Source organism: Molothrus ater, chromosome 24 (assembly GCF_012460135.2).
Source record: "Molothrus ater isolate BHLD 08-10-18 breed brown headed cowbird chromosome 24, BPBGC_Mater_1.1, whole genome shotgun sequence".
Classification (NCBI taxonomy): domain Eukaryota; kingdom Metazoa; phylum Chordata; class Aves; order Passeriformes; family Icteridae; genus Molothrus; species Molothrus ater.
Window position 1 is genome coordinate 3,852,549 of NC_050501.2, and position 18,577 is coordinate 3,871,125.

The 18,577-nt window shown below is 48.2% G+C and overlaps 1 protein-coding gene across 2 annotated transcripts in view; it reads left to right on the forward strand.

Annotated features, from left to right (window-relative positions):
* GRIK3 (glutamate ionotropic receptor kainate type subunit 3) overlaps nt 1–18,342 on the forward strand; it is a 131,122-nt gene extending 112,780 nt beyond the window's left edge. The window contains exons 12-16 of one of the 2 annotated variants that reach the window (XM_036396940.2): nt 1,215–1,333; nt 3,778–3,995; nt 11,381–11,603; nt 12,632–12,882; nt 14,998–18,342. In XM_036396940.2, coding sequence (XP_036252833.1) covers nt 1,215–1,333; nt 3,778–3,995; nt 11,381–11,603; nt 12,632–12,882; nt 14,998–15,513 — 1,327 coding nt within the window. In that variant the 3' untranslated portion in view covers nt 15,514–18,342. Of the gene's footprint in view, nt 1–1,214; nt 1,334–3,777; nt 3,996–11,380; nt 11,604–12,631; nt 12,883–14,507; nt 14,713–14,997 lie in introns of those variants that run through there. The other variant, XM_036396942.2, reaches the window with a different exon arrangement.
* The last annotated feature ends 235 nt before the right edge of the window (nt 18,343–18,577 follow it).

The window sequence follows — 18,577 nt, forward strand, 5'->3', positions numbered from 1 at the left end:
TCTAAAAATATTAACATCTCTCCTGTTTAGCATCCTCCCCAGATCCTGGCTAAATGAGCTCATTCCCAGCAGTGCTTGCCTGCCAATCTTGGGCAGAATTTGCAGAGATGTTCCTTGGAAATTCCCTCAGTCTTGCTCAAGAACTGCAGGGCTATCCATGGAAATTCATCCCCACAGGGATTAAGTTTGTCCACAGCAAACTGCCACCACATTCCAGTGTTCTGCCAGTGCCCTGACTGGGCCAAACTCCTGCTTGTCAGGATGATGGAAGGTTCTGCTTCTCAGTGACCTAAATCCCACCCTGATTCCCATGTGCATTGGTGGGAGAATCTCCTAAAATACCAAATTTGTCCCTGCTAATACTGCAGAATGACCAAGGCTCCTCCTTAGTCAACCAAAAATGCCATTTTTTCCCACATTTTTGAACTGGTATATACAAGAGGTTATGTGTCTGGACCCCATCCCATCCCATCCCATTCCACCATCACATGCTCTGTTGTAGGACACAGTAGTGAAAAGATGATCCAAAGTGACCAAAGGCTCTGGGGAAGCCATCTGAGACACCTCAGGAGGACTTGGCTTCCCAGGTCTCTGCTCTCCAGAATGCAGGACACAGATTTACAGCTGTGTGGGTGGCTTGGGCTGAATTTGCCTTTTTCTCCATAAAGCACCAGAGGGTCAGCAGCCCCCGCACAGCAGCACCAGAGGCACTGAGACTCTTTTTTTCCAGTTCCTTTAGGGTCTTGTCCTGCCACATCCCAATTAAGTGATGCCTCAAGATTGTAGCCTTTATATTTTTCAAATCCTGTGCTGCCTTAGTGCATAGCTCCATATAGAAGTGTTGGTTAACTATCTTCACACTTTGGTCAGACAAAACAATCACTTTAGGCCTGAGATCCAAGGACACCCTACAGCCTCAGGCCCTGAAAAGTATAAACAACAGTGAAATGTGGGGAGCAAACTGGGGGTAATTGACTTCATTACCTGAAGCTGTAATTAAGGATTAACCCCTGATATGTAAATGGACCAAACTCATAACTGTATGAAAAACTCGTGACCATTTTGGGTGTAGCCTCGGAAGGCTTTGGCTGGCCAGGGTGTATCTATTGAAGGCTTTTAATAAATCCCCACTTTATTCTCTTAATCCTGACTAGTCTCTGTCCTAGGAGCCCCTCAAGGCATCATCAGGAGCTCTGTTTCCCTGTGTGCTGCAGGTTCAGCCCATATGAGTGGTATGATGCCCACCCCTGTAACCCGGGCTCAGACATCGTGGAGAACAACTTCACCCTCCTGAACAGCTTCTGGTTTGGGATGGGAGCGCTGATGCAGCAAGGTAAGGGCCACCCCCCTGCTCTTAGGGCTTTTTAAATTCAAAATTTGGCTTGGATGCAACCTCCCAGCACCTCCTGGCCCCTGCAGCTCCAAGGAGGAGCACTGCCTTCATCTCCCTCAGCTGCCTCATTCCCCCACATCCCACGGACTCTGCAAATTCCTGTTTCTGTTAATTCCAACCATTTCTTCCCAAACTGGTTGAGGGGAGGGGCCATGTGGGTTTGCTTTCTGGAGGGGCCCCCCTTTGGAGATTCTCTCCCAAATTTGCCCTAAACCAGGACAAAATTTGGCGCCCAACGTGTGCCACTAGAAAAGGGTGAGGCTCCAGAGCACCTACAGTATATTGATATCATTGTGTGGGGGAACACAGCTGTGGAAGTGTTGTTCCATTTCAGGATCTCAGACCTGCCTCTCTCTCTGCTCTAAATCAACTTTTCCAGCAGAGAGGGTGCCTTGCCCTCTGCTCCATCCCCATTTTTCCCCTCCCCTGGTCACTCTGAGCGGTGTGAGATGCCCTGAAGCTCCCCCAGCCTGGAGGAGCTGCCCTGGAGCCTGTGCCCAGCAGCCCCTCAGGAGAGCTGCCAGTGGCACTCTGAGCCACCAGGGTCACAGGGACCCCAGAAATGGGACAGGGATGGGATTACACCCCTGTGTGTGTGAATGGAATAGAGAGATGCAACGAACAGAATAAATCTGTTCAGAAGGCAGCAGGGAGCAGCTCTGAATAAGGAACGAAATTCAGCTGCGATCTAATTGCAGAAAATCCAGGAATAGAAATAAGTGGAAAATGTCAAACATTTGTCACACTTTAATTTACCATGTATCAGTGGTTACATCCAGAGAGCAAAAGAAGCACACCCTTGGCTCAGTGGCAGGCACAGAGCTGCTCTGAGCTCCACTGCTGCCTGTAATAGAGATTCCTCCTGGATCTCAGCTGCCCTCGTGGACAGTGACAGTTCCCAGCAAGGCGGTTTAGCAGCATGAATCATCCCTCTTATCAGATGCTGATAAATGAAAAGAGCTATATTCTTTTTAACTCAATTCTGCATCTGAGAAGAAAAATATTTCAAAGCCAGACTGATGTCACAGCATCCAATGCATCAAAGGGCCGGAGATGGAAGAGGGAAGAAGAAGGATCTTGAGGAGAACCAAAGCACCCTCAATATCCAGGACTCCTCCTCTTCCTGGTGTCTCCTTGCTGCACTCTGAAGGGAGGAAAACTACACCCCATGCTCTTCTTTGATGCCACACTGCCTAAAATTGCTTTGCAAAGCCCAATCTTTGTTGCACTTTCCAGGCTGATAAATCCTTTGAGCACAGCTGTTTCAAACCCAAAGCTCTTGCCTGGCTTTAAAAGGTGTTTTGGGTGATTACAAAAATAGCACAACCCATTTAGCCCTTCATGTCTGCTCAATAAAAGTCATTCCAGACCCACTACACCTTTTATGCTGTAACATCTCCTGCTTCCCCATTTCTGACTGGCATTCAAAGCCCTGGACCCTGATAGTGCCTTTCTCTTGGTGTTTGATTTTTTTTTAAACCTTGTGTATTTGAACACACTCCCCAGAGTGAGTCTTTTGAAAATAATCTGTATAAAAGCAGGGCCCTTTTTAAATGGCAGAACAAAACACTCATAAAAGTTCATAAATAGCTTGCTATTTAAATCTCATAAAAGCAGCCCAGTTAATTACTTCAGTTTGGATGTTTCCTGTAAATTGGGCACTGTACCCAAGGTCAGTAATCAAGGAAGAGGGTTTTTCTGCAAATGCTACAAAAACCCCACTGATGTCCTCGCATGCAAGATGTCTGGATAATTTGCCTTAAAACCAGTTGGCTTTAATTGCGTGGCTGTTACTGTTTTGACAGTGAAATCTGATCTCATATATATATATATTTATGTACATAAAATGTATGTATGGATACAAAAACTGGGGTTTTTCCCTCTATTTCCTCTGCCCTCCTTCCTCTGTCCCAGGCTCAGAGCTGATGCCCAAAGCTTTGTCTACTGATGTCCTGACATGCAAGATGTCTGGATAATTTGCCTCAAAACCAGTTGGCTTTAATTTCATGGCTGTAACAGTTTTGACAGTGAAACCTGATCACATATATATATAAAAATATGTATCTTAAGTGTACACATAGATACATTAGACGGGTTTTTTCCATCTATTTCCTCTGCCCTCCTTCCTCTGTCCCAGGCTCAGAGCTGATGCCCAAAGCCCTGTCTACTGATGTCCTTGCATGCAAAATGTCTGGATAATTTGCCTCAAAACCAGTTGGCTTTAATTGCATGGCTGTAACAGTTTTGACAGTGAAACCTGACCTATATATATATATATATATATATATATATATATATATAAAATATATAAAATGTACATATGGATACAAAGAATTGGTTTTTTCCCTCTATTTCCTCTGGCCTCCTTCCCCTGTCCCCCCCAGGCTCGGAGCTGATGCCCAAAGCCCTGTCTACACGGATCATTGGTGGCATATGGTGGTTCTTCACCCTCATTATCATCTCGTCCTACACGGCCAACCTCGCAGCCTTCCTGACCGTGGAGAGGATGGAGTCCCCCATCGACTCGGCAGATGACTTGGCAAAGCAGACAAAAATAGAGTATGGAGCAGTGAAGGATGGAGCTACCATGACCTTCTTCAAGGTGAGACCGGGCAGAGGCTTTCTGCCTTCCAGGCAGAGATGCCAACGGGAGCCAGGACAAAGATCCAAAGACAGAAATCCTCCCAAGCTGCCCCTGCTGCTCCTTCTTGCAGCTTCTTGCAGTCTCACATCTTGCCCAGACTGAGACTGTTGCTCACCTGAGTCCCACCAAGGCTAAATCCCCGTCCCTGTTGTTAACTGAAGTCACAGGTACAAAATTAAACATTTTTAATTTTACACTTTTGCAGGCTCTACCCAGTATTGGCTCGGACACCCTAAAATGTAGCATGTGCCAAAGTGCAGCTTGTATTAAAGCCCTGCAGAAACATCTTACATTCCTTAAAGCATCATCCCAATTTCCACATCTGACCCATCCAGCTCCTTCCCTGCCCCATGGAGCCCCCAGGCTGACCCAGCCAGCCTTCAGGGACAGAGGAGAGCCCAAATGAAACCCACAGCTGGACAGATGTGCCCTCCCTGACCTGTATTTTTTACAGCTGAAATATCTTTCTTGTCCTTCAGGTATTCATATCAATGTAATCCAGTTTTATTAACCTCTGAGATCCAGGGCAAGGTAACACTACCAGTGCATCACAATCCAATTGCATTAATTTCGTCTATTTAAAGCATAATTAAATTCAGAAGTCAGTCAGATTCCACCACAGCCTCAAAAATAGAAAGAAACTGAGAGATGTAAAATGACCTTTAAAACCACTGCTGGCCTGTAAAAACCCAGTTTGAAAAGAGAGAGAATAAAAGAATAGAAATGAAGGATGATTAAGGAATTATCACCTTGGCAAGAAAAGAGGCCCAAAGGAAGATCCCAGGCTTTGGCTCAGCAATGGGAGCTGGCTCCCCCTCACCTCTGGCTCCTTCCCCCTCCACCACCCTAATGCAGAAGGAAATCCATGTGACTAGCACAGTTCAGGCTTTACCAAGCAGTTTGTGCCTGGTGCTGCAAGATCTGAGCAGGCACAGGGTGATGGCAGCTTGACGAGGACTCAGCAGTTTAATTGGCAAGACTCATTAAAGGAAGGCAACATGCTGGATTTTAATGACAGAGGGAGCATTGTTCCCATGTCTCCTGGCTCTGATCTGGCTGAGAAGCCCCTGTCCTCCCTGGACGTGTGTCCTGACTCTGACAGGCAGCAGCAGAGCTTGGTGAAGAGCCACAGAGGGGGTGGTTTGATCTTTAGTGATTCTGGGAATGCCCAGTTTGCCTCCTGCCATGGAGCTGCTCTGCCCATGGCACAGGCAGATGTGTGGTGATGTTTTCCAGAGCCAAATAACCCTGGAAGAGCCAGCAGGGAAAGGCAGGCTGTAACTGTGTGCTTTAACTGTGCCTTCCAATACGAGTTTTATATGGGAATAAAAGGAAACTGTCTCTTTTAACAATCATCAGGACACAGCATATTTATTGCTTCATATCATTATCCATCAGAATCATACTTCAGGCTTCTAACTGCCTTGGCATGGTTTATTGATGCAGAGTATTTTCCTTTCCCTTTTTATTATCACTGTTGTATGGAGATGAATTCTCAGGAATGTCCTTTCTGACAAGCAGTTCCATTACTGGAGCAGTGGGAGCTCCCACGTGGGGAGCTCTGCTCGCTTGTCCTTCCTGTCCAGGGGGATTTTTTTGGGGTAGACAGGATTTCTCCCAGCTCCAGCAAGGTCTTTGTTCTCACCTGGGTAATTCCTGAGGTGGGTTTGGTTCAGCTGCTCTGTCAGTGCCACCTCCATGGGGACACCTGTCACACACAGAGCTCCAGGTGCAGCTGAGCATCCACCCTCCCTCAGATGGGTGGCACTGGGAGCACCAGGCTTCCCTCCCTTCCTCTGCCCTGCTCCAGGGGTTCCAGCAGAGACAGCCTCCACCAGCCAGGGCTCCTTAATCATTCCTGCAGGTCCTGAGCACCCCAGCAGCTCTGAACACACCATCCCAGCAGCTCTGAACACACCATCCCAGCAGCTCTGGACACACCATCACTGTGGGACAAAAGGCTGATGGCAGCACACCCGTGAGGATCTCACCTGCTCCGTGGATTACCTATATATTTAGTATATTTTAGTATATTTAGTGCATTTTTTACCTATATATTTTAGTATATTTAGCTATACTTGGCCCAAATTGCTGCCTGGCTCTTTGTGTGGCTGTTCCCCAAATTCATTCCTGTCCCACCAGCTCCTTCCTTTCTCCCTGTGAAATCAGCTGCAAGCTGCACACACCAGCCCTGAGCACCCCTGGGCCCTGCAGCCCCTCTGTCAGAGCCCATCCTGTCCATGCTGGATCCCCCCAGGAGTGCAGGAGGAGAGCAGCACCCTGATCCTGGGGAGAATGGACAATGGGAGGAAGAGGAAGAGGAAGGCAGACACCTTGCATGCTGTTCCATGAGATGGATCCCAAAGCACTGACCTGTGAGTCACCAGGGACACTGCAGAAGGTCCCAGTGGAACCAGGACCCCTCTGGAACAGCCCCACAACGAGGGATTCTGCTCCCACAAAATTTGGCCCCGTGCAGCCAAGCAAACCAAGAGAGGGAAGAAGAGAGAGCTTTGTTGGCACATTCTGACTTCATGGAAAGAACTTTTGAGAGGCTCTTTACTCCCTGGCAATGCAGATTGAGTTACAGGAATAAACATGGATCAATTAATTTAGGAACAGCATCTAGAGTTCATTATAACTCATAAATCCTTCCCACCCTGCAGAGGATGCTGCCTCTCTGAATGGAAGGCCAGATCTCATGTGCAGTTTGGATTCTGGCTGTGAGTGTGTGTACACAGATACTCATACAGAAATGTTAAATCCTCAAGACTAAGTATCTTCAGTTGGTGGAAATCAATTTATTTTTTTCATACAGGCTGGAATTGAAAATCTTAAGCCTGAAAGTTCCTTTCTTGCCAATTTGGCTGATAAAAAAGCGTATATGTCTTGGCAAGATGCCTCGCAGGGGCTCCTCTAAACGATTCCATTAATTGATTTGGGTGGCTGGCCCTGCAGAACTGCTTATTAAAGGTGGCTCCTGAGCTGTGACTCTGAAGAATGAACTCGGAGGCGTCGTCGGCGTCGCTGCCTTCGCAGGGGCTGGCACTCTGCTTTCACACACACATCTCATTTAGCACTAACACGGGCTGATTAAGATGCAGAGCACAACAGAGCAGATTCTGGTGTTATTTATCCTGAATAAATCAAGGAGAAGCTCCACTCGTGTGAGCAGGAGTGAGACTCGAGCCCGCTGTGTGAGCCACTGTGACAGTGTTCACAGGGGTTCTTGGAGGAGGGAAGAGATGAGGATGTTTCAGAAGGCTGATTTATTATTTTATGATATATATTACATTAAAACTATACTAAAAGAATAGAAGAAAGGATTTCATCAGATGGCTGGCTAAGAATAGAATAAGAAGGGATGATAACAAAGGCTTGTGTCTCGGACTCTCTCTGAGCCAGCTGGGCTGTGATTGGCCATTAATTACAAACAACCACATGAGACCAATCCCAGATGCACCTGTTGCATTCCACAGCAGCAGATAACCATTGTTTGCATTTTGTTCCTGAGGCCTCTCAGCTTCTAAGGAGGAAAAAATCTTAAGGAAAGGATTTTCCATAAAAGATGTGTGTGACAAGCCACAGCAGCCCTTGATAATTAGCAATATCTCCATCATTCCCAACATCTCGGGGCTCCTGACACAGGAACTTCTCTGCCAGTGTCAGATCATTTGTCTTAATGCTTCAGAGCACCCAAGCAGCTCCTCCTCATTTGCCTTTGGCAGCAAAGTTGTCACTGAGGGGGACCTGGGGACATTCCAGAGGATGTGGGGGCACAGGAGGGTCACTTTACCCACAGCCAACTGAGATATGCTTCTTTTATGAAGCCCATAAAAGTAAATGGTGAATCTCTTGAGAAGAAATTAGCACCCAGCCCCAGCCCAGCAAATACCAGATCAGACCAGGAACTAACCCCAGTTTTTAAAGTTAAACTATGGTAAAATCAGAGGTCCAGCAAAATAAAATGTACACACAAATAAAGAACACAGGAAAAAACATCAGCAAAATAAACACAGTTTAAGGCATTTCTTATTGTTAAATTACTATTAAGACGGTTTTGCTTATTTCTGTGCTGCAGTCCTGGCTGACAACATCCAAATTCCCATCAATAAGCGATACCTTTGCACTGTGGCCCAAGTATTTGAGAGGAGGAAGGGGAGAAATGAACTTTTCCTTCGGCTTCAAAACATGTTCTGTGGCTGAATTGTGTGTGAGCTGGAGCAGGGCCACTCCTGCGCTCACTGCTCCTGTGATTGGGGATTGATGACCAACATCACTCCCACAGCTGCTTCTGGGTTTGCAGCAAACCATCACCCTGTGAGGGCTGTGCTGGGAATTACAGCTGGGCAATTTTCCCTTGGAAAAGCAGTTTTCTCATCAGGTTTTAGAGCCTGAAGCTGCCCTGAGCAGGGCTGGGTGTGAGCTGGCCTGGCAGCACCAATGGCCTCCTGGAGGGACCCCCAGCTCCTCTGCCCTGCTGGGTCTCTGTCGCAGACAACTTTACTGGAAAATCCTTTCCTTAGGATTGTTCCTCCTGAGAAGCTGAGAGGCCTCAGGAACAAAATGTAACCAATGGTTATCTGCTGCTGTGGAATGCAACAGGGGCATCTGGGATTGGGCTCATGTGGTTGTTTGTAATTAATGGCCAATCACAGCCCAGCTGGCTCAGACTCTCTGTCCGAGACACAAACCTTTGTTATCATTCCTTTCTATTCTTAGCCAGCCTTCTGAGGGAATCCTTTCTTCTATTCTTTTAGTATAGTTTTAATGTAATATATATCATAAAATAATAAATCAAGCCTTCTGAAACGTGGAGTCAGATCCTCGTCTCTTCCCTCATCCAAGAACCCCTGTGAACACGGGCACAGGTCTCAGCCCTGAGCCCAGATCTCTGTCCCAGCTCTCTTTAGGCACAAGTGAGCAGTGACAGCAGTGACAGCAGTGACAGCAGTGACAGCAGCTCCATCCTCCCTGCCAGCCCTTCCCAGGTGTGCCCCAGCTGCAGGAATGCTCCACCCTGGCAGGGCCGAGCTGGGCTCAGGGCAGCACAGCCAGAAGTGACAAATCTGGGCTCTTCCTGGCATCCCAAACACAATTAAGTCCTTTCAAGCTGGTCAGGAGTAGTGATTTAAGAGAAGAAGAGAAAAGTGGTTTTTCTCTTCCAGGGAGCCCTGTCTCGTGTAATTTCAGTTGCCTGAAGAGGTCCAGTGCCTCATGCAAGTCCCATTTGCTTCACTAAATGCAGCCTATTGATTTTTTGCCAGTTTATTTTGCTCTGTGCTCTAAACTGGGAGAACACTGATGTTAAAAGCTCTGTGTCAACACTCAAGGAGCATTAAATGCAGAAAGAGAAGAAGAGAGAGGGAGAGCCAAGGAACTCAGAGGCCTCTGATGTGAACTATATAAATGTTAAACAAGTCCTTATCAGCCAGCTGAGCACACGATTCATTTCAATTACCCATTGTAATGTACAGATATTTAATAATCCTTTTGGAGGCTACATTTCTTGCTGCTCTTTGAGGTTTGATAGATGCCACAAATCTACCTTACAGGCACTGGTCCAGATTTTCAAGCGAGGGAGATTATCCTGCCTCTTGAATGAAGTTTGCTCCAGCACATCCACTGCTGAGCATTCATCAAGTGGATTATAACGAGCACAAGCTTTAATGGAGAAGAAATGAATCCCCGGGTATTTCAGTCAGGAGAAGGGGCCCACAGGGTTAGAGGCAGAGGAACAGCCTTTGTTTGAACAGGACAGCACTACCCAGCTTCGGGGTGATGAGCTTTTGTTTAACTTTGGCTAAACACGCTGGAATAAAGGAGGTGGATGGGCAAAGCATTTGGAAAACGAAGCATTACAAGGGACTTTCAGCTACCTCACCATTATTTATTGTGGTTTTATCAGAAGAACCTGTGCTGGCACATTTTGTGTGATACTGACAAAATGATGGGGAGCTGTGGCAGCAGCAGTTGGGCTGGGCTTGGGCTCCATCTCCTGCTTTCTCATGGAAGGACAGAGACCTGTGGAGAGATAAACGAGGCTGAAATCACAGCTCTGCAGCAGCCACTCCTCGTGCAGCAGCTGCTGAGAGGCCACCCTGATTCCAGACACAGCACAGGCACTTATCTGCCCCCTGACTTATCAGCCAGCTCCAGGCTCACCAAGCAGCACAGGGGAGGAAGAGGTTTGGCTGCCTAAGCTGCCTCTTATGAAATAAGAAGGCAAAAACAGATCCAGGAAAAGCAAGGAATGGGGCAGGAAAGAAGAACGGGGCACAAAGGAGCTGGCAGCAGTGGGAACACGAGTGTGAATATCCAAGTGTTGTCCCAGGGCTGGTCTGAGGGAGAAGCACTGACCCACTGTGGGTCAGTGGGACTGGGACCAGCAAAGGGGCAAGAGGACACTGCTCTGCCTGTCTGGGAAATCTTCCTGAGCTAAAGCCAGTTCTGACCAGCCAGTCTGGTCTAGAGGAAGGTGTCCCTGCTCATGGCAGGGGGGAACAGGATGAGCTTCAAGGTCTTTCCCAGCTCAAACCATTCTGGGATTCTGAGATTCTGTGCCTTTCGTGATGACTGACAGGGACAACTCAGAAGGTGCTCGTAGATAAATGGTACTTTTCAAATGTTATGGCAAGACATAAAATAACCACATTTCTTCTCTCTCAACACATTTTCTGTAAGGAGAAAAAAAACATTCACATGAATAGCGAGCTAGAAAACATATTCCATCCTTTGCAACAGAATGTCTGCTGATAGTGAAAGAATATCCATGTTTATTTTTAGCCGTAAGACAATCTTCTTGAATATCTCTGTGCTTCTGTTTACGTGGGTACGTTAAATCTGTTTGGCAGTTGCACATATCTCAGAGGAGACTCGTTTCCTTGCCATGCTTGAGGAAAGACAAAAATATCAGAGTGTGTGTAGAGAAAACCACGTCCTCCAAAACTCTCTGTTCTTTCTGCATGCAGAAACATTACAGGGTAAACAAATGCTGGTTAGGAAGTGAACACATTTAAGCAGATCTGCCAATGGACTGGGAGTGGAGGGGGCTGCAGGGCTTTGGGCTGCAAGGACCTGAAGCACATGCACAGTGGGGTGTTTGCTGCAACCCTTGTGTCTTTTTAAGGCAGCATAAATCTAAACAATGCTGGGCAGTGAAGGCATTTAAGACAAAGTCAAATTCATGGTTGCTCCATTGTGTGATCTGCTCTCACTATTATTATTATTATTATTATTATTATTATTATTATTATTATTATTATTTACTGAAAAGTTACTAGCTTTCAGCAAATGGAGAATTCATTCTTATTTTGGGGTTGGGGGGGGTACTGTTTTTCCAGAAATCCAAAATCTCCACTTTTGAAAAAATGTGGGCGTTCATGAGCAGCAAACCCACGGCACTGGTCAAGAACAATGAGGAGGGGATCCAGAGAACCCTGACAGCTGATTATGCTCTGCTGATGGAGTCCACCACCATTGAGTACATCACCCAGAGGAACTGCAACCTCACCCAGATCGGGGGGCTCATCGACACCAAAGGCTATGGCATTGGGACACCCATGGGTAAGTGACAGTTCTGCAGTGCCCCCGAGGGGAGCTGGTCACCACAGACACAGCACAGGTGATTGTTGAGTTGTGATTTCAGCATTTACCTCAGAAATCCAGTTCCTCCCGTGATAATTCCCTCCCAGGTGTGTCAGTCACCTCTCCTTTCTCCTCCCAGCACTGTCTGGCACTCCTGGAATTCCAGAAGGGCCTCGAGTGATTGGCAGATCCAAAGGATGCCCTCTACCCCTGGGGGGCATTGGGCCATCCAGGTGTCCTTTGTCCCTTTGTCCCTCCCCTCCTGTCCCTGCTTGGTGCCTCCCTGCCCCTTCCCTGCCCCTCTCCCCGGAGTTAAAGGAGCAGCAGCCACGGGCTCAGGGAGTTCTGTGGGAGCTGGTGCTGCATTCAGAGGCCTGAGGGCCAGAATAAAGCTCTGGATCCAAACCCTCCATCAGAACCGACTCCTTTCCTTCACCATCCCCTTAAAGCTTCTCTGCCAGAGGGAAACCCTGAGGAGCAGCCCCTGTTATGGGGGGAAGCTCCATCCCAGCACCACCAGAGCTCCTGCAGGCCTGGACTTGTCCCCACGTGCCAACTGCAGCACCCAGGCAGGAAAAAGTGTCTGTGGGGTGAAACACCACACACCCAGCCAGCCAAAAGTGTCTGTGGGGTGAAACACCACACACCCAGCCAGCCAAAAGTGTCTGTGGGGTGAAACACCACACACCCAGCCGGCCAAAAGTGTCTGTGGGGTGAAACACCACACACCCAGCCAGCCAAAAGTGTCTATGGGGTGAAACATCACAGTGCCACTATTTGATCAAGCAGCAAGGGCCAGACAAGCTCAGGCACATTCCATCCAGTTATATTGGTAAATATTCCAATCGGTGATTAAGATAATCCACTCCCAGTAGCAAATTTCCAAATACCACTGTCTGCCCGTTGAAGAGAGGTCTGAACTGCACTGCTTAACACAGACACCTTCCCTGCTGGGTGGGATTTGTGTCCCCCTTTCCCTCTGTGTATAACGGTGTCCCCACCCCCAGGGTCACCGTACAGGGACAAGATCACCATCGCCATCCTGCAGCTCCAGGAGGAGGACAAGCTCCACGTCATGAAGGAGAAGTGGTGGCGGGGGAATGGCTGCCCTGAGGATGAGAACAAGGAGGCCAGTGCTCTGGGTGTTCAGAACATCGGGGGGATCTTCATTGTCCTGGCAGCAGGCCTGGTGCTGTCAGTCTTCGTGGCCATGGTGGAGTTCATCTACAAGCTGCGCAAAACGGCGGAGCGTGAGCAGGTACTGACTGATTCCCCCTGGTTCTCTGTGTCCCCTTAGCCCAGCTGTGCATGCTGACCCCAGAGACAGGCAGGGAGAGGGCAGAGGGATCCAGCCTGGCACCCCGAAAATGCCATCCCCAGAGGCTCACTGGGCTGTCCCTATGACTGCCTCCACTCAGGGGAAAGTCACATCTGCTCTGATCAGAGTCTGCTGCTGCTGCAGCAAGAGCAGGACACATTGGTAGGGTGGTTTAGAGCAAGCTGACAAAAAAATCATTAAAATATAGGCAGAAGTCCCTAGGAGGGGCCTTTCTCAGCTGTTACACCCTTTTGAAATCACCTCCCATGCCTTCTCCCCAGTTCCATTCAAAGAGGAACAAGTCAGAGCTCACCAGGAAGCCTCACACTGTCCCACAACTCAGCCACACTCACAGACACAGCCCATCATTGCTGACCAGTGTCCAGGAAACAACAGAACTGCTTTTATGTCCTTCTCCTGCCCTGGTTGTCCCGGTGCAGTAAGTGGAACGTGCACTTGTGTGCATGACCAGAAATCAAAGCAAGCTGCCCTCATGATGGACTAGACAGAGAAAGGAAAGCTGCCCAGTAGAAGGAGCTCCTCTAAAATCTCTAAATTCCTTAAAGTTTATGTCTCAGCATCATCCCTACTGTCCCCAATAAAATGGGAGAAGGGTGGCTGAGAGGCTATGGAGCTTTACAGTTCCACACTAACAAACTGCAGGATTACAAATATCTGAAAAATGTAAGAGCTAAAATGCTAAGGCATCACCCTCACTGTCCCAAATAAAATGGGAGAAGAGTGGCTGAGAGGCACTTTACAGTTCCACACTAACAAATTACAGGATTACAAAAAAAAAAAAAAAAGAGCTGAAATGCTAAGGCATCACCCCCACTATCCTCAATAAAATGGGAGAACAGTGGCTGACAGGCTATGGAGCTTTATAGTTACACATGAACAAATTGCTGAAAATGATAAGAGCTAAAATGTTAAGGCATCACCCCCACTGTCCCAAATAAAATGGGAGAAGAGTGGCTGACAGGTGCTTTACAGCTCCACACTAACAAACTGCAGGATTACAAATATCTGAAAATTATAAAAGCTGAAATGCTACAGCATCACCCCCATTGTCCCAAATAAAATGGGAGAACAGTGGCTGACAGGCTATGGAGCTTTGCAGTTACACACTAAAAATTTCAGGTTTACAAAAAAAAAAATATATAAGAGATGAAATGCTAAGGCATCACTCCCACTGTCCCCAATAAAATGGGAGAAGAGTGGCTGAGAGGCGCTTTACAGTTCCACACTAACAAATTGCAGGATGACAAATATCTGAAAAATGCAAGAGCTAAAATGCTAAGGCATCACCCTCACTGTCCCCAATAAAATGGGAGAACAGTGGCTGATGAGCTTTACAGTTCCACGCTAACGAGTTGCAGGATTACAAAAAAAAGCCAAAATTATAAAAGCTGCAATGCTAAGGCATCACCCCCACTGTCCCCAATAAAATGGGAGAACAGTGGCTGATGAGCTTTACAGTTCCACGCTAACGAGTTGCAGGATTACAAAAAAAAGCCAAAATTATAAAAGCTGCAATGCTAAGGCATCACCCCCACTGTCCCCAGCGCTCCTTCTGCAGCGCCATGGCCGACGAGATCCGGCTGTCTCTCACCTGCCAGCGCCGGGTCAAGCACAAGCCCCAGCCCCCCGTGATGGTGAAGACGGACGCCGTGATCAACATGCACACCTTCAACGACCGCCGGCTGCCCGGCAAGGACAGCATGACCTGCAACACCGGACTGTCACCTGTGTTCCCCTAGGGAATGGCACTTGGGGGGGGGGTGGGAGGGAAGGAATGGCGGCAGACACGGCTGGATGCACCCTGAACTAGGGAAGAATGGATTAAAAAACAAGAGAAAAAAAAAAAAAAAGAAAAAAAAAAAAAAGCCTGGTTTGTTCATTTCGAGAACAAGGCCTTTTGCAAGCCAGCTGCATCCATCACCGCAGAGGAGCCAGAACTTCCAAGCACGGACAGTAACGCGGGTCTTGGGGCTTTTTGCGTTTGTTTTGTTACTTTTCATTCCTTTTTTTTTTTTTAATGCTTCGATCCTCCAGGCCTCATGGAGTCCAACCACCACCCAGGAGTCTGATGTTTACACACTGCAAACAGGCGGAGGTGAAGCAGAATTGAGCCAACCCCGAGCGGGTGAGGAGGAGCCGCGAGCGTGGCTCCATCAGCACGGCAATAAACAGGAACACTCGGTCAGGTGTGAGCACCTGATCCACACCGACACACAGAGCACATTTTTGGAATGGGAGAGGCATCCGGGAAGCCCCAGGATGGGGGAGGCTGTGCTTGCCCCAGAGCAGCTGGCGGTGGCCCTCAGCTCGCGGCTGTGCTGGCCGCAGCCCCCCGGAGCGGGACAGCCACGTGGCAGCGCGGTGGCACAAGGTGACACAAGTTCCTCAGCAGATCCAGGGCAGCTGACTGGGAAGGGGAAGGTGAGCCTGAAATGTACCCAAGCTCTGGGCCAGGGAGGGCACGGCGTGGCATGCGCAGGACCTCCTGCACCTCCGAGTGACAGCACCCACGCTCCCCAAGCCAAGCTCCAGCCCAGGGTGACACTGTGATCTCCAGGTCCTCAGCTCTGTCTCTGCTCTTCCTGCAAAGCTCAGTCTCTCCTGCAGAGAAGCATGGGAAGCGACCATGTCAACAGGCTCCAGCAGCAGCAGCAGGAGCAGAGCTGCTTCCAAGAGGCAAAAGTACCGATTTCCATGAAATTCAGCAGTGCTGAACTGCAGCTCCACACTGGGAGGGACTGTGGGCCTGGTTTAGGACTAAGTGCTCTCCATGGCATCAAGGACCTGAAAGATGAATCTCAGCCAGAGCTGACCTGGGAGAGGCAGAGCCGAGCCTGGGATCCCTCCTGCTCTGACCAGGAACTGCCACCCCTCAGGCAGCCTCTCCATGGGATTTAAGCAAACACACACTAAAATGATTTTAGGAAATCTTCCATGAATTGTCTTCTTATTTTCAGGTTGCTTAACCCAGAAGGTTGGTCCTGCAGATGAATTTAGGCAGAATTACCAAAGACCCCTCTGCTGACCTAAGGTAACCCTTGAGTTACTTCCCTCAGCTCCATCCCTGCCAGGGAACCTGGCAGCCAGTGGGAATCATCCACAAAATTAAACAAATGGAAATTCCTCTGCCCACCATAACCCAGGATGTCACACATGTGATGCAAAGGTGCTTAAAAGCTCTGGTTTAACCACTGGTTGTGGAGAAAACAGCAACAGCCTTCCCCTGCAGGGGAAAGAGGGACAGAGACCCTGCAGGACCCCACCCGTGTGGAGGGCAGGGATGGAGCAGCGCCCAAGCCCTGGGCCATGGGTCAGAGGGTGCTGAGGCCACCACAAGCTCTCCTGAGCTGCACAGCCATTCTGGAAAGTTTATCCTTGCCCAAAGGAACAAACCTGACTGATTTTGGATTTTTCCCCACCTCTTCCTCTCCATGCTCAGTTGGGAAGGCTGTCTCCAGCTGAGCAGAATTAGCAGATTAACTCGAGGGGGAAGAGCTGCTCCCCCGCCCTACCATGGAACACAGTTTGTCCTTATTTTGCTTTTTCCATGATGTAAAGAAACAACAGAGTGACCCCAAGCAAAGCCAGGTGATGTGTCATATTTTGACTCAAGTAAAGATATGCAAAGAATTTACATTCATTTTCACCTTTTCACAAAAACCATGAAAAATTAGGGATGAAAGTTGCCAATGCAATGGGCATAGCAGATTCTTACTAGTTTGCTGCACAAATACCTTGAGCAGAGGACAAGCTGAAGTGTGGGGCAGCTTCCTAAAGCTAATGACATGCTTTCTGTGTTCCTTTGCAAATCCTTAGGCTTGTCAGAGTAGTAGATTTTATGTTTTCCTTGAGGATTTCTAAGCTCTTAAAAAAAAAAGGCAGAGATGCCAACAAAGCCTGAAACTGGCTTTAAATGTCCAGAGAGTAAAATACCACAGAAATCAGCATTCGTTTTGCTTCTTGGCAGGTTTTTTTAAAAAAATAAATAAATATTGCTAATACCACAAACCCCATTTATTTATTGACACCAGCCTGATTTGATTTTACTCACAAATGTAACAGGTGAGCATCTGGAATTACTGGTGTACAAACCCTTTTCCTTCCATCCCTACACCCCTAAACCAGCCACGAACTGCAGCCAAATTCCTGCATCTACACCATGGCTTTGTGTTGACCACTTGGAACGCTTGACATCCAACAAGGGAATGCTCTGCAGCACCCAAAAAATGCAGAGGGACCCCAGCTGGTGCAGACCTTTGCCCCTGGCCCCGCTCACTGTGACCTGAGGGGACGTGCAGGATGTCAGCCCCAGCCTTCCTGCGGGACCGGGGGCAGCTCGGCCAGGAGAGCTCCCGGAGCCTCCCCGTGTGCTCCAAAGCCATGTGTGCTCATGCCAGAGGAGGAGCAGCCAGCCCCGTGCCTCACAGCCACGTCCCTGGGGGCTTGGGAAGGGACAGAGCCGATGACAAAGCCTCAAAGCCTTCCCTGAGCACGTCCGTGACCTGGCTGGGACTGGCGACAACTCAGTCTGAACTCATCTGACTTCCAACGCTGTTCCTTCCTTCACTTGGAAACCTGAGCAGAAGTACAGAAAAAGCAGGTTTGGGTTATTAAACTGTATCTAAACTGTTGTCACCTCGGCTCACCATCCCCTTATCACTTGCTTTTTCCCTCCAACTCTCCCGTGAGACAGAGCAGGGACAGCCAGCAGCTTCCCCAGGGTGGAATTTCTGTTTGGAGTCAACCAACAGCGCGTGTCAGGTCTGGTGTGGAGGGGACAGACCCACAGAGCGATGGAATATGCAAAGGGGAGCCAGCTCTGGGCACCCACTGCTCCGCCTGGGACTGGGCTGGGTGCCAGCACAGAGGCTCTCCAGGAAGGTGACAGCAAAGGGACATTGTGGGTCCTGGTGGCTTCACCCAGTGCTCACCCCAGCACCCAGAGTGCTCGGGGCTGGCAGGGCAGGGGCACCCCCAGGCATTGGCATCACGAGCCCTCTGCTCTGTACCTTACTTTGACATGTTTCTCAAAAAAAAAAGAAAATAAAAAAATTTAAAAAAAAAATAAATAAACAGAAAAGAGTGGGAAAAAGGAAAAAATAGTCTCCGTGACATTCAGGGGATTTTCCTTTGTGGACATGCAGAATTTCTATGAATATAGTTTTTTGTAAACATTTTGTAACAATTTTGGTTTCATAGTAACTGTGTTACTTGCTGATCATTCTAGACTGATGTAAATACAATTTCCAAAAAATAAAAAAAAAAAGAAAAAATTCTGATTATTTTCCTTTTTAAGACACTGTGATATATCAAAGTGCACAGTTTGCTGTATGAAGTAATATGGTTTTAAATTTTAAATAAATAATTTCTAGAAAATAATGAAGTTTATGCCTGTTTATACTCAACATCTCCCTTCCTTCTGGCTCAGATTCTGTCCCAGACTCCCACTGTTTAACAACATCCCAACTTTATCAGCCATTAAGCCAGTGATGATAAAACCAGTTCCCAACTGGACCCAAACACCAGGGAAATGCTGCTGGTGCTGCTCACCAAGGGGGTTGTGGCACATTTGGGGCAGTAGTGATGGTCTCAGGAGAAGAAGGGAAGGTCTCAG